The sequence below is a fragment of the Cupressus sempervirens genome, chromosome 3 (assembly GCF_028749045.1).
Source record: "Cupressus sempervirens isolate cs-2001-9-10 chromosome 3, ASM2874904v1, whole genome shotgun sequence".
In the NCBI taxonomy this organism is placed as follows: domain Eukaryota; kingdom Viridiplantae; phylum Streptophyta; class Pinopsida; order Cupressales; family Cupressaceae; genus Cupressus; species Cupressus sempervirens.
In genome coordinates, this window is record NC_143120.1 from 925,372,638 (window position 1) to 925,387,935 (window position 15,298).

The 15,298-nt window shown below is 41.4% G+C and overlaps 1 protein-coding gene across 2 annotated transcripts in view; it reads right to left on the reverse strand.

Moving 5' to 3' along the window:
• Positions 1–1,532: 1,532 nt before the first annotated feature.
• LOC149569776 (P-loop containing nucleoside triphosphate hydrolases superfamily protein) overlaps positions 1,533–15,298 on the reverse strand; it is an 86,849-nt gene continuing 73,083 nt past the window's right edge. For both annotated transcript variants that reach the window (XM_089822500.1, XM_089822501.1), the window contains 3 exons: positions 2,557–2,697; positions 2,365–2,430; positions 1,533–2,005 (listed from right to left, as the gene is read on the reverse strand). In XM_089822500.1, coding sequence (XP_089678626.1) covers positions 1,838–2,005; positions 2,365–2,430; positions 2,557–2,697 — 375 coding nt within the window. In that variant the 3' untranslated portion in view covers positions 1,533–1,837. The remainder of the gene's footprint in view (positions 2,006–2,364; positions 2,431–2,556; positions 2,698–15,298) is intronic.

A 15,298-nucleotide genomic window follows, 5' to 3' on the forward strand; every position in this document is an offset into this window, starting at 1 on the left:
CGTCTTGGTGGATGCATAGAGAGCTCGTGAGGAGCTGATCATCCAATTGAAGGCAGTACAACAACACTTGGCTCAGTGTACCCAGGAGTTGGAAACAAAAAAAGCGACATGAGTGGCTATCAAGGACAACTAAGGAGACAGTATTGTGGCTACAGATGCAATGTGGGTTGAAGACCAACTTGGTGCAAGCACAAAACGAATGTAAAAGTGATGTGACAAAAATAGATCTATCGTGTTGTAGTTAGTTAATGTATTTTGTTGTTAATTTGTCTCAAATATCTTGTAATTGTCGTCCGGAGATGACTTTTTCTTTTGGGGAGGATGATGTTGTCGATAAAATGTATAGTGTAGCCGACGGGTAGAGTAGTATCCAAACGGGCGCGTGACGCTTTACTCAACCCTTCGAAAAGGTATACGTACACATCCAAGATGGACTTTGGAATCGTCGATGGATCATTGTAATCATTGTAACCGGATTGCAATCAGCAAGTACATACATGAATAAAGTACCTATTTTGCATTGAGTCGTGTTATACATGTGTTAAACTTCTTACCCTATGCAGTAAACAAAATTCATTCAAATTGTGTCCTTGCAATACTAAACCAATTTTTCAAAAAGGGTACAATTCAATAAGCATGGACTCCAATCTATTGAGTCTCACCTTTTTTTACACCTAAATTATTCTTATGATAGTTTTTTATTTAGTTAATTATCATGTTGTATTACATGCACCTTAGAAAATAATTTTGCTTGGTGAAATATCTTATAGGTAGGCTTCAATTACAATATTTACCTTGTATTTTCCTATTTTGGTGGAGAGGTGCATTATCCCATATTGTTGTACATTTACAATTTTTGCCATTAATCCTATATAAGCCCACTTGTGCCTCTCATTGGAGCAAACTGCAATTATTGAATATTTTCATCATTTTAAAAGTAGTATTATTCTCTTTTTGCATCTCCTTTGTGCTTTTATTGAAGATCCCTCAAAAGTATGTCAAGCCTTTTAGGATATGAACATTCAAAAGTTAAAATATGTATAAGAGTCCTATCAAGTTTCAGCTGTGTATTTTGTGTCAAACTCATTCATCTATAATTCATGAATTGGTTCACAAGAACCCACATGAGAATGATTGGAAGGAAAAAAAAAAAAAACAAACAAAAGAAAACAGCATATCTAGATGCTCACAAGGTCAAGCATCAGGGATTCTCCGAAGGTCACCCGTCCAAGTGTTGCTCCAACTCAAGTGCACTTGACCATGGTTCTTCCTAGATGAAAGCCCACTTAGCTTGCTACCTCATTTGCAAAATCTTCAATAATTGTTGTGCCTTTCGAATCATATTCATATTTTCCATAATTAAGTCAAATTGTGATATTGCTATTAAGATTCAACTATGTAGTTTCTGAATCAAACTCATTGGCCCATATTTCATGAGTAATGGTTCACAAGAACCCATCTCTTACAAGAATGAATGGAACACTTGAGGCTCATTGCTTTAAGCAGTCTGTAGATCCCCCCACAATAATTAGTTGTTAATCTGACATAAAAAGCCACAATAATTTGATTCATATCCATAATACATGAAAGACTGCAGTTTCCTGAGATAACATCCTATTCTTATGAAGGTCATAAAATATGACTTTTAGGAGACTTGCTAAACATCTAAGAGAATACAAATGATGCTATTAGAAAGTAATCGATTAAATGCAATGCTCTGCAAATTTCTGTATTGCTAAATTTCATAGTTATTTTGCTGAAACTACAACAACCAGGCATCTTATACATATGACTGAGTTTTTAAAATTTGTAAAAATGAATCAATCGAAAATTTCATTCATACTAAATTCTTTGAATTTCTAAGTGCCGTAAGAGGTTCGATTGCCTCCTCGCCAATAACAAGAAGCCTATGCTTCTTGCTTCCATTTGACATTTTATGGTTAGATGGTGCTTTATTTGAAGTCAATTCCTGCAACTGTTGCTGAAGAAGTGCAGACATACCAGCCTGCAAAGACAAAAAGCCATTGACATTCATTTATACAATACTTATGAGCATGAACAGAACAAATGCGTTACTAGGGCATGTAATCATCTGATATCAATGATAAACCACATTCATATACAACCAGAACTCTCCTCTAATTTTGAAGGCATATATAATCCATAATTGAGGTCAAATGTTTGAATCCAGAGAGGAAACGGGTTGTACACATTAAAACAATATAAGATAAATGGAAAGGTAATCTTCTCAGACAATGCTGCGATAAGTCTAATAAATGGAAAGATGTCTCACTTGGTGAAAAACAAAAATACTACCTTCCCCATTTTACCCCTTTGCATATAAGAGAGGAGAAGAGTAATTACCCCTGTTACAAATCGACGGGATAATGACTTTGGTTGGAGTGGGCACATTAGAAGTTGATCCAACTCCTGAAGTATAACCACAAATTCATAGATAGACAAAAGTCAAAAATTCTGCCAAATCAAAAAATAGAAAAGTATCAACTCTGGTGAAATGATGGACAGAGTGTCCAAATTGAAAAGCTATCAGCTTACCTTCTGTAATTGCTTTGCTTGAAATAACTCGGCCTTTGTAGACTTGGTAGTTCCAGATTCTTCCTTGTCTCTCTCATTATTCTCTATGTCTATCTCTAATGCTTCGGCATTTCGGATATACCAATTATTTTGTGCTTTGCTCTGGTACAGGAGAGAGAAGAAGTGCATTTTTATTTGTGTTGCTTACTTCAAACAAAAGATTAAGAAGAAAGCCAAATTCAGGTAGCATTTAAAAAACAGCTCATCTACATGAGACAAAAAGGTCGCCACAAATCGAATTTTTTAGATTACTTGGTGAAAAAACACAAGACATTCCTTCAACTACATTTAGGACAACATTCTATCTTCGAAAATGAACCATTATTAAAATGAGTTAATATTAAAAAGGTCATAGATACTCAATGATAACAATCATGGTAATCGTGTCTTCGAACTACTCCTATATGATTTGATAGTACTTTCTAGTAACAAATGTAAATTAGCACCAGAAATTTGAAAAATCTAACAAAAAAGAAGATAAAAGGCACAAAAATGAGTTGAACAAATAATCTACCAGATTTTCTTGGCAATAACAAATTACCTACCAGATTTTGTTAGCAACAACAGATAATCTACCAGATTTTGTTAGCAGTAACACAATAGTTATCAATTTAGGATCTTTTCATCCACTGCTTTTAGCGTGGAGAAATCAAACAATGTGCAGGTTCAGAAACAAATGTCAAACTTGTCCTCACTGTTACATTATAAACCATGCCCGGGGCGGAGTGCAGCTAGGGCTTCCTGTGATGATTGCTCTAGCGATGGCAGCGGGAACTCAGATGGTGATGAGCCAGATGGAACGTGTTTGGGGCTCCTCCAGGAGTCGTCTTCCTTTCCCTAGTTTGTGCTCCCACACCATGTTGATCCTTTCCCTAGTTCGCACTCCCGCACCATGGTGGTGGTCTGCTGGGGTTTTGTGCGGAGAAATCAGGTGCTCTGTTCAGAAGGAAAGGATATCATTTTTCATTGGCATTATTTGACCGTGGGGTGTGTCTGAGGTCATTTTCCAACAGCATCATTTTGGCCGTGGGGTGTATCTTGCCTAGTTTTGGGTTGGATGCCCCCTTGTTGGCATTGTTGATGTGCCCCCGGGGCAGCGGGGGGTCTTTGCTGGCGGACTCCTCTTGGCTTCTTTACTCCTTGGGTGTGGCTCACTGGTCTACTTGTTCCATTTCTGTCCAATCCTATTGAGGTAGTTCTGGATTTATGGAATGTGGTGTTTTAAGTACTTTTGTGGGTTTCTCCATGTTGTGAAGGCCTTGACTGTGGATCATCAAAATCCACTTTGTTATGGGGAATATCTCTAACAGCTTCAGCAGGTTCTTTGACAAGCATCATTTCATGGAAGCAGATCTGGATAATGGTTTTGGGGTTCATGGTAAAACTCAGAAGTGTGGTTTAGGGATCCATCAAATTCCCTTTGAGCTCTGTGTTTTGGAGGCTCTTGTTGAGTCAATGTATTAACCTCTTCATCTGGGGTTTTGGTTGCAGCTGGTCCTTTGAATGCATTATGTTTTAGCTGCAGTTGTTTTCTCTTGGCTTTGGGCTGATGGCTCTTCCTTAGCCAGCGTTTCACCTTAGGGCTTCAGATCCCTGTCAAAATCTGTTTGCACAGGGTTTCAGCGTCCCCTCAAAACCTGTTTTACTTGATCAAAAACATTATAAACCATGCCCCAGTGAAACTTAAGTTTTATTTGAATTTATAATTTCCTTCATATTTGCATCCTTTTTTCAACCTGCCTAACTTTAGGCACAGCCCACTGAGTCGTAGTCTTGAAAGTTTTGGTGTGAATTACATGTCCTACAGATAGGCAACCATGGAATATATATATATATGTTTTAGTGCTAACCCTCAGCTTGTTCCAAAGATGGTTTTTCATATTATTCAAAGTTCTTGCTCCAGTGTACCTCCTGAATCCTAAGAGTTTCAGCATCAAGAACATTAACTATTTTGGATTCCTAGATACACGAAGGTACATCTAAACCTTCGTGGATCTCTAATCTGTGGATGGTTTCTTCTTACCCCTGCCAAGTGCCAACCTACCAGATATTGGAGAAAGTTTTTCCTGTGGTAATTGCAGAAAAATCACATATGACACTGATGAAGGCACTGGACTAAAAATATATTTAAAAAAAGGGTATTGGGATTTCATATCTACCTGCATTTAGTGTTTTCTTATCTTCATAAAGAAGGCCATGAGATGGGGTAACAGTAGATAGTAATTGAAAAAACAATTCTCCATTCTGTGATAAATAAATTATCACATGCTGATGATTTTTTTATAGAATTATCATTATGAGATATTATTACTTACACCAAAAGCTTCACCAATCAGAAATGATGCTAGAGGGTGAAAAATCCAAAGCAGTTGATTATATTCATCATTCTCCCTCTGCTAACATATGCCCAAATTTTCTTGTGTGCTAAAACATATAGCCTTGTATTTAGTATCAGAATAAATGAGGGAGTGGAGCAGGTAGAAGGAAAAAAAATGAACTCATGGAACTCATCTTTGTTGTGGTATTAAAGATCATTTTCTGCAAATGTAATAACACTGTCATTGTTATAGGTGTGTTCCAAATGCAGATTTGAAGACTTAAAAATATGAAAGGAGGAGACATGCCTCTACGGTTAGTCATCATTAGATAATAATAATACATTAACAATAATATAAACATATATATATATATATATATATGAATATTTGTCTAATATATAATAATCTATTACTATCTCCCGTCTTCCCCTGGCAAATCATGCCCTCCTTAGCCTTTCGGTTTGCGTTTCTTCCCACCCATCTCTAGTCATCCTGCCCAGAACCACCCCCTTACCCATTTCTATTTTGAGGATAGTGATCAAGACCTCTTCATTTTCCATTTGAGAAGATTCCTCTGCCCCGCTAGCGTCATGGATCACAGTCAAGTGCCCACCATGTTTCACTAACTAGCTACTGCGATTTGGGAGTCGGCTCTCCTCTCTATCCCTCACCGCTCCATTCCCAACACTCCCAAATCCATTCGACGGAATACTTGTCCCATGAATGAGTGGTTTGATGATGCCTATAAAACCTTCCACTGTTCCTTATGCTTGGCTTTTGATACTCATTCCCCCACTTTCACCAATTTACAACTCTCCTACAAATGCTTTCTTCGCCATAAGAAGCAATTATTTATTGCTTCACAAGGCAGCTCCCTCCGTGACACGCTTATTTAGTATCCCAAGTTGTTTTGGCCCATCATGTTCCACTGGGGTAGCCAACCACAGTCCACCCCCGAACTTTGCCTCCTTGCCTCTCATGTCTCCATGTTGTATGATATCTCGGGTCAGCTCGCTCCCCTTCCCAGCCCACTCCCCCATTGTCACTTATTCTCCACCTCCAACATTTACGAGGCCATCAGACTTATGAAATGCAACAGGGCGGCCGATGAGGAGGGTTTTCACACTGAGCTCTTCAAGCTTGGCACCACGATCCTAGGCCCTTATCTCTCTACACTCTTTTAATAGAGTGGTTTGTTTTGGTTTTTTGGACTCTTGGTTGAGACACATTACTCACCTAATCCATAAGTCTGGGCTAACCTCTAATCCCAGAAACTATAGGACCATCATGATGTTGTATGATATCCCGGGTCAGCTTGCTCCCCTTCCCAGCCCACTCCCCCATTGTCACTTATTCTCCACCTCCAACATTTACGAGGCCATGAAACTTATGAGATGCAACAGGGCGGCCGATGAGGAGGGTTTTCACACTGAGCTCTTCAAGCTTGGCACCACGATCCTAGGCCCTTATCTCTCTACACTCTTTTAATAGAGTGGTTTGTTTTGGTTTTTTGGACTCTTGGTTGAGACACATTACTCACCCAATCCATAAGTTCGGGCTAACCTCTAATCCTAGAAACTATAGGACCATCATGATTGGGCATACATTTGCCAAACTTTATGCTACAGCATTGAATACTATTTTATCCAATGAGCTCGACAGGAGGAATTGCAGGGCAAAGGGTCAAGAAGGATTCAGGGCAGACTACCAGACCATGGATCATATTTTTACACTACGGGCTATTATTGAGGAGGCTCGGCACCACTCGAAGAAAGTCTACTGCTGTTTTGTGGATTTTCATAAGGCTTTTGATTCCATCCCTAAAGCGGCCCTTTTCCAGAGATTAAGAGATAGTGGTAATTCTAAGATCTTATTGACGGCTATCATGAGGTTATATGAGACAGTGCTTGGTAGACTCAGGACCACAGAGGGCCTCTTCGACCCTATCCAGAGCACCATTGCGTGAAGCAGGGTCGCCCTCTCTTGCCCACCTTGTTCAGGATCTACGTTGATGAGCTCGAGGCTTTTCTCAGTGACTCCTCACTTCCAGGTGATGGTTGTCATCTACACCAGGTATTGATCTCCATCCTTCTCTTTGTTGATGATGTGGTTCTTTATGCTTCTTCTCCTGATGGTCTTTAGAGGACTTTGGATAGACTTGCATCTTTTTGCGACGTGAGACAACTGGTCGTGAACCTTGAGAAGACTAGTGTTATGGTCTTCAACGGTTTGAAGACCTCACATCTCCATTTTCACTTCTAGGGTCGAGAAGTTGAGATTACATCATCTTACACATACCTTGGGGTTAAGTTTTCCAGATTTCGTTTCAACTTGAGATCAGCCATTCAGCCTTGGATTAGTAAAGGGTCTCGGATTAGTAAAGGGTAGGGTTCCCTTGCCATGCTCGAGAGACAGTGCTTCAAACACCACTTTCAGGACACATTATCTAAGCTATCCCTCCTAGATTCCTTAGTAAGACCCACAATGCTCTACAGTGTTGTGGTTTGGGGTCCTTCCCTTTTAGACTCGAATTGGGCCATGATTGAGTGTACCCAAACTCTGCTCCTCTGTCAAATTATCAGATGTCACAGATCTACCCCCCACAGTATTATTTTGGCTAAGTTTGGAGCTCACCCATTCAGGCTTACAGCCATTTTCGACCTCATCTGGTTTCTCCACCGTCTTCGTGGTACTCGGTTAAAGACCAATACAAATACCCTTACTTAGCCTATTGCTCCTCAATTGCTATTGCAGACTCTGATCTAGTTACTAGAGCTCATTGTTGGTCTACTCAAGCTACTACTAAGTTTAGTCGGGATCAACATCGATCGTCTCCTTCCATACCCGTTCTCATTAGACGCTCTTGCTCATCTACTCCCCTCTTGGCACGAGTTGAACGGGAATGTCAGACTTGACATTTACAGGCAGTATATCATACGAACCTGGGTGATCCTCCAAGGGGACTATGTCCGAGGATGGCTTTTTACGCAAAGCACTTCTTAGATATTCGAGATGGGATTATTGTTCGCCCTGAGTACTTACACAAATATTGGACACACCCTGCGTATCTCCCTTGGCTCTTGTAAGGTGGGCTTGCATAGACTCTGGATCCAAGTCGATCTCCATATTGCTAGAGAGGATCGAGTGTGCACACTTTGTACCTTAGCTGAGGCAAAATTTGAGACTCATTTTCTTTTTAGAGGCCCCATATACTACGAGATTAGAGGGAGATTTTACTGTTTGTTTAGAGATTGCAAATCCCTCTCAAATTTTTTCAAGTACACCGATTAGCGTTGCATTGCGCTCTATCTCCGTGAGTCCTTACAACTTTGTGATTCATACTTTACAACTTTCATTTCCCAAGAGTTAGGCCCAAACACAGCTTATTACGACTTTCTTCTCGCCCTCAACTTCGGTTTGGGATGTGAAGCGTCCATATAGTTTCCCAAATACGGGCCATTCCAAATCTGTGAGACCCCGCAGGGGTCCTCTTTGCCAGCAACACTCCTCTCATAGCACTCAGCTTCATCATAGGGCCTCTAGTAGCAGCACTACTCAGTCGTTGTTGGACTTTTTCCCTGCAAGGACGAACACCTAATCTTTTATGTGATGTCTCCTACTTTCTCCTTCTTTTGTTGTACTTGTTCTTTTGTGGACACCGTTTGGTGCTCCGTTTGTCTGCTAATTTGTTGGTGTAAGCTTCCAATCCCATAGACCCTCGTTGTGGTCTTTTGTTGGACATTAATAATATTATCTTATCTAAATGATGATTTACTCTCAACAATGTATCTCGTGATCGAATCAATCTGACTGAAGCTACAAACTTAACACCCCCATTTAGCTAAGGAGGATTGTTATAAAACACATTATGCTCTCAAGTACATGAAGAGATCATCTTAGTACAATATTCCCAGAATAGGACATCACCATATATCCATCAATTTAGATGTTATCTTCCAATATAATCCGAAGTATGATTCAACTGTTGTCAGTAAAATGTATAGTGTAGCCGACGGGTAGAGTAGTATCCGAACGGGCGCGTGACGCTTGAGTCACCCCTTCGGAAAGGTATATGTACACGTCCGAGATGGACTTTGGAATCACCATGGTAATCGGAAATCATTGTAGTCATTGTAATCTGCAAATGCATACATGAATAAAGTACCTGTTTGGAATTGAATCGTGTTATACTTGTGTTGAACTTCTTACCCTATGTGGTAAACATTTGGCGCTGTTGCCAGACGAACCTAGAACGAAGGAATGATACGAAGATTGATGTCGAATTTGCCAAACAAAGATCGGAATAAGGTGAAAGATAAGAATGAACTAAGTACAACAAAAGAAATTTTAATTTTAACACAGCAAGCAGAACGCAGACAGAGACTTCAGCAGATTGCCGAGGGGCACCGAAGGGGTGAAGAGGCGCAGACGGAGGGAGTGCACTCACCTAGTAGGCTGAGGAGTGCCGAGGAATTGCTGGAAGAAACTCGACAACGCTTGAATTTGATGGAGGAAACAAGGAAGAATTTCTTAACCTGTATATGCCGAGGGGAGAGTGTCCGAACGGAAGGGAAGCAACTCGCACGGCTCGGAGTGCCGAGGGAGCACAAGCATGGAGGGATCTCTTCGTTCTTGATACACTGAACAAACGGATACAAGCGGAAAATAGAACATCACTTGAAGACTTGTCACTAGACAACGCGGTTGTTGGGAACAAGACTATTGTCCAGAACAGCACGGAAGACCAGAACAGCGCGGGAGTCCAAAGCAACACGGGAGCACAGAACAGCGCAGGAGTCCAAAACAGTGCGAGAGCACAGAACAGCGCGGGAGGCCAAAACAGCGCGGGTACACCAGTACCTCAGAATCAAAGACAAGTAACAATGGCTGGCCCTAAAGAAAAGTTACCCAAGTTTCACGATGACGGTTCAGCAGACCCTATCAGACATTGTAAAACGTGTGAAACCATATGGACGGCAACTAGTGTGACGGATGAGGATGATTGGGTAAGACAATTTCCAGCGACCCTACGGGGTGTGGCGATAGACTAGTTTTCTGACACTAGTCCGCAGAAACTTAATACATGGGATAATGTTAAAAAAGAATTTATAGCAGAATTCAGATTACTTCGAGATGATAATGAAATAGTGGCAGAAATCTACAGTACCAAACAAGGAAAGAATGAGACAGTCTGAACCTATGCCAGGCGACTGAAGGAATTGATCGGAAAGATGGAGAGTCAACCAGCGGATGGGTTGAAAAAACGGTGGTTCGTGGAGGGGCTACGGCCGGCTCTTAAAAAGAAAATGAAGATTGTACCACCGGCATCGTACACCGATGCGTATACTCACGCTATGGATTTGGAAAGTGAACAGAAGACGAGTAAGAAGAAAAAGCATAAGTCCTCTGATTCAGATGATTCATCCTCGGAGAGTAGTAGTAGTGATGAGGAATCAAACAAGAAGGTGAAAGCGCTACAGAAAGACATGCTACAGATGATGAAAGAATTCAAAAATTTGAAAAAGAATCCAGATACAGTAAAAGGAGAACTGTGGTGTGCAGATTGCAAGGACGGACATACGAAGGGTTCATGCCCGAAGAAGCAGTTTTGTGACATCTGCCAGGTGGCGAGGCATTCCCTGAAAGAGTGCCCATTTAACTTGAAAGCAAAAGGACATCAACAGGTGTTACTCACGCAAGAAGCGACGAACAATAGCAATAACGCGGGCAATGATGCAACTTCAGGTGGATATAGAAATAACAATAGATGCGGAAGGGGCGGAAGCAATAACAACAACAATGGAGGCCGAAGTAGAATACAATATGATGCAAGGGGAAGGCCGATGATACAGTGCCAGGCATGTAATCTTTGGGGTCACTTTGCGAGGGACTGTACTACGAAAGAGGCGCCCCAGCTACTGTGCAGATGGTGTGGCCCAAGGGACCATGAAGATTCGAAATGTCCTAAACAAAATGTAAATTTATTAAGTATTGAAACAAGGAACGAGAACGTGTTGGCAATCACACGGGAGCAGGCGAGGAAGGCAAAATATCCAAATGCGGAAGAAGAAAAAGAGAGGTTACAGAAAGCCCGAGCGGAGATAGAAAAGCAGATGATAGCAGAGAAGTCACAAATAAAAGACAGTACTGTAACTCCGAAAAGAAACTTGGCAGAACAAAGTATGGTGAAACAGATAATGCAAATGGAGGTGCCAGTTAAATTAAATGATCTTCTTATTACCATGCCACAGCTGCGTACGGCCATTATAAATATGACACCATTCCCGAGAGCAGTGGAAGAAGCACAGGATGGCCAAGAGGGAACAAAGAATAGCAAGGAAACAACCCCGGCGGCAGCAACAAATCCGATGTTACTAGCACTGACAACAGGCAGACACCCAGCAATAGTGGAGATGGGCATTCTGGGTACGGTGTTAACAGTTACAATAGTAGATGGAGGATCGGGAGTGAATGTGATGCCGAAAGATATCTGGAAAAAACTAGGACAACCAACACTATGGCCACCCACCTTTCAGTTACTTACAGCAGATCAACATGGGATAAAACCCTTGGGCACTCTGATGGCGCAGCCGGTAACAATTGGGACACAACCATTTTTGCTGGATTTTGTAGTCATTCCATTAAAGAGAAGAGGGTATGACACCATCGTAGGACGGGGGTGGTTCGTGCAGGCTAAGGTAAAGCATGATTGGAAAAGAAACACCATGTCAATAGAGAGGGGAGGTAGGAGATTTATAATCGATTTGCATACACAAATGGTAAGAGAAGAAGCCGCGTCGTCGGACTCAGAAGGCGATGGCGAGAGTGACAACGAAGGGAAAAGAAGGATGGAACCAGATGATGAAGGGGTATTGAGACTAGAAGGCGGCTCAACTGATGACGACTTAGACTCCGTGAATGGACTGCTGCATTGGCAAATGGAAGACTATGAGGTCTTTTCAAGCTGCAATATTTTGAGTGTCGAGGAGGGAAAAGAAGGCCAGGAGTTTCCGAAGGAGTACAGTGAACTGAAGGAGGGGGAAGCGCAGGTGGATGAAACACCTGCCCATACGTTCAGTAGAGATAAACTAATAAAACATGAAGAGCCGACAATGAAAGCAATGAACTTGGGTGATGAGGAAAATCCGAAGAACATTCTTGTAGGAGACGATTGGAACCCAATACTGAAGGCAACAGCATTCAGAATATTTATGGAATACAAGGATTTTTTGCTTGGACGTATAAGGACTTGAAAGGAGTACCACCAGAACTATGTGTCCATCGGATACCATTAATCGAAGGCGCAGTACCAGTACGGAAGAGACCGTACCGAATGAACAAAAACTATGCAACACGGGTCACGGAAGAGATTGACAGGATGTTAGAGGCGGGTATCATCTTTAAAGTGCAGACAAGTGAGTGGGTATCACCGATCGTGATATCCTTGACAAAGGATACGACACAGATAAGAATATGTGTGGATTTTCGATGTCTGAATGCTGTGACAATTAAAGACCCGTTTCCGATACCATTTACAGATAGCATTTTGGAGGAAGTAGCAGGCCATGAAATTTATTCATTCATGGACGGATTCTCGAGGTATAATCAGATATCCATCGCTGAGGAGGATAAATTAAAAACGACATTCATTGTTGAGGATGGAGTATATGCATATAACAGGATGCCGTTCAAATTATGTAATGCTCCGGCGACTTTCCAAAGGATTATCCTGTATATATTTGATAAGATGTCTGTTGGAAATTTTAAGGGATTTTTAGATGATTGGTCAATTTTTAGCACAGAAGACAAACACATAACAGCGTTAGGAGAATGTATGGAGAGGTGAAGGCGAGCAAGATTAGCATTGAACCCGAATAAGTGCAGGTTCATGGTGCCGCAGGGGAAGCTGCTTGGGCATATAGTTTGTAAAGAAGGAATGAAGACGGATCCAAACAAGGTCCGTGTGATCTTAGAGATGCCACCCTCGACGGATGTGTCAGAAGTGAAGTTATTTTTGGGGCACATCGGTTATTATTGAAGATTTATCAAAAATTATGCAAAATTTTCTTATCCACTAGACAAACTCACCTGCAAGGGTGAACCGTACAGATGGGAGGCTGAGCAGAACGAAGCCTTTGACGGATTGAAGACAAGGTTGACTACGGCTCCAATTTTGGCCTATCCGAATTGGGATAAATAATTTCATGTCCATGTAGATGCCTCAAATTATGCCATTGGAGCAACATTGGCGCAGACTGGCGACCACGGGTTGGACCATCCAGTGTACTTTGCAAGCAAATTCCTGTCGAACAGTACCACAGAGCGAGAAGCGTTGGGGATGGTATATGCAGTACAAAAGTTTAGACACTACTTGTTGGCCACTCCATTTGTGTTCTATGTAGATCATCAGGCGTTACTCTACTTGGTTAATAAGCCGATTATTCAAGGAAGAATAAGCCGATGGTTGTTATTATTACAGGAGTTCACATTTAAGATCGTGGTACGGCCAGGGAAGAGTCATGTGAGTGCAGATCACCTATCAAGAATAAAATCAGGGGAGCCACCTGAAGAAGTTAATGATGATTTTCCAGATGCGCAACTTTTTCATGTTACAGTACTACTAGCCTGGTACACACGCATTGGAGAATATCTATCGACAGGGCAGTTTCCAAGCGACATGTCACCAAACGAAAGACGAAAATTGGTGCTTAGAAGCCAAACATTTCAATTAATAAACGGGTTGTTGTATAAAATGGGACCGGATAAAATTCTCAGACGATGTGTTCTTAAGGAGGAAATTCCAAAAGTACTGACGGAAGCACGCGAAGGCCTGGCAGGAGGACACATGGGGCCAGATACTACTACACGGAAAATACTTTTGGCAGGACTATGGTGGCCGACTGTATACAATGATGCCAAGGAGTGGGTCATTGCATGTGATACATGCCAACGGGCTGGAAAACCATTGAAGAGAGATTTTATGCCTTTGAATCCCTCGCATGCACAGGAACTGTTTGAGAGGTGGGGACTGGATTTTATCGAACCACTGAAGGTGTGAGCAAAACAAGGTGCCGATACATCGTGGTAGCAACGGAGTACTTAACTAAATGGGTGGAGGCACGCGCATTGCAAAACAATTCTGCAATCAGCACAGCAAAATTTTTATATGAACAAATTATTACAAGGTACGGGATCCCACTCCAGTTGACGAGTGATCGTGGGGGACATTTTGTTAACCATGTAATTAGAGTACTCACTACTGATTTCAAAATTTACCATTCATTGTCGAGCCCGTACTACCCAAGAGCTAACGGACAGGCAGAAGCAACGAACAAGATTCTGGTAGGAGTGATTTATAAATCCTGTGCAGTTGAGGGAGAAGACTGGGAAGAGAAGTTACCATCTACTTTATGGGCATACCGCACTTCGTATAAAGTAACTACAGGACATACCCCGTTTCAGCTAATGTACGGATAGGAGGCAATGGTGCCAAGTTTAAGGATAGCGATCGAGAATAAACTAGGCAATATGGAGAGCTTACGAGAGAGGTTGTATAACCTGAACAAACTCAATAAGCGGCAGTTGCAGGCGCAGTGGGCCATTGAAGTCACACAAACAAGGAGGAAGGCGTGGCATGACAAGCACCTAAAATTGAACAACTTTCAACCAAGTCAGTTAGTACTGAAGTATAATGGATGAAATGAAATAAGGCCTGAGAAATTCAAAGTTAAATGGGTTGGACCGTACAAGATACGAGAAGTTGGATATAATGGAGCAATTAAATTATAGACACTGGACGGAAAAGAAATTCTAGATGCCGTAAATGGATCAAAGTTAAAAATATAAAAGGAAAAGAAGGATCCCCCTCAGACAAATAAGTGAATGAAGAAAATGTCTGTAAATAGTGTATATATGTATAATATTAAAATCGAATATAGTTTTAAATATGAAATAATAAACTGAAGTTGGAAAAGCACGAGTTGCTAAAATGAAGTATAAAATAAATGTATAAAGAGGTAAATTGGTAACAGGAGTCTTTGAGGAGCAGGATTTAAGACCGTACGGCCCACCTTCATGACCGTACGGGCTCAAGCAGGGTGAAAGGAAAGTAAGGAAAATAAATAAATAAATAAATAAGTAAATAAAATAAACAAAATAAATATTAGAAAGGCGATACAAGAATATCCAAGTCAGGAAGACCATACGGCAGCATAGAAGAGACCGTACAACAGTATAGAAGAAGAAGGTCGTACGACAGCATAGAAGAAGAAGATCGTACGGCCTTTGGGAGATAACACAGAAGCCTGTACGGACATTGGGAAACTAAATGAAGGCTCGTACGGCCCCTAGGAGACAGGAAAACTAAATAAGAGATCGTACGGCCT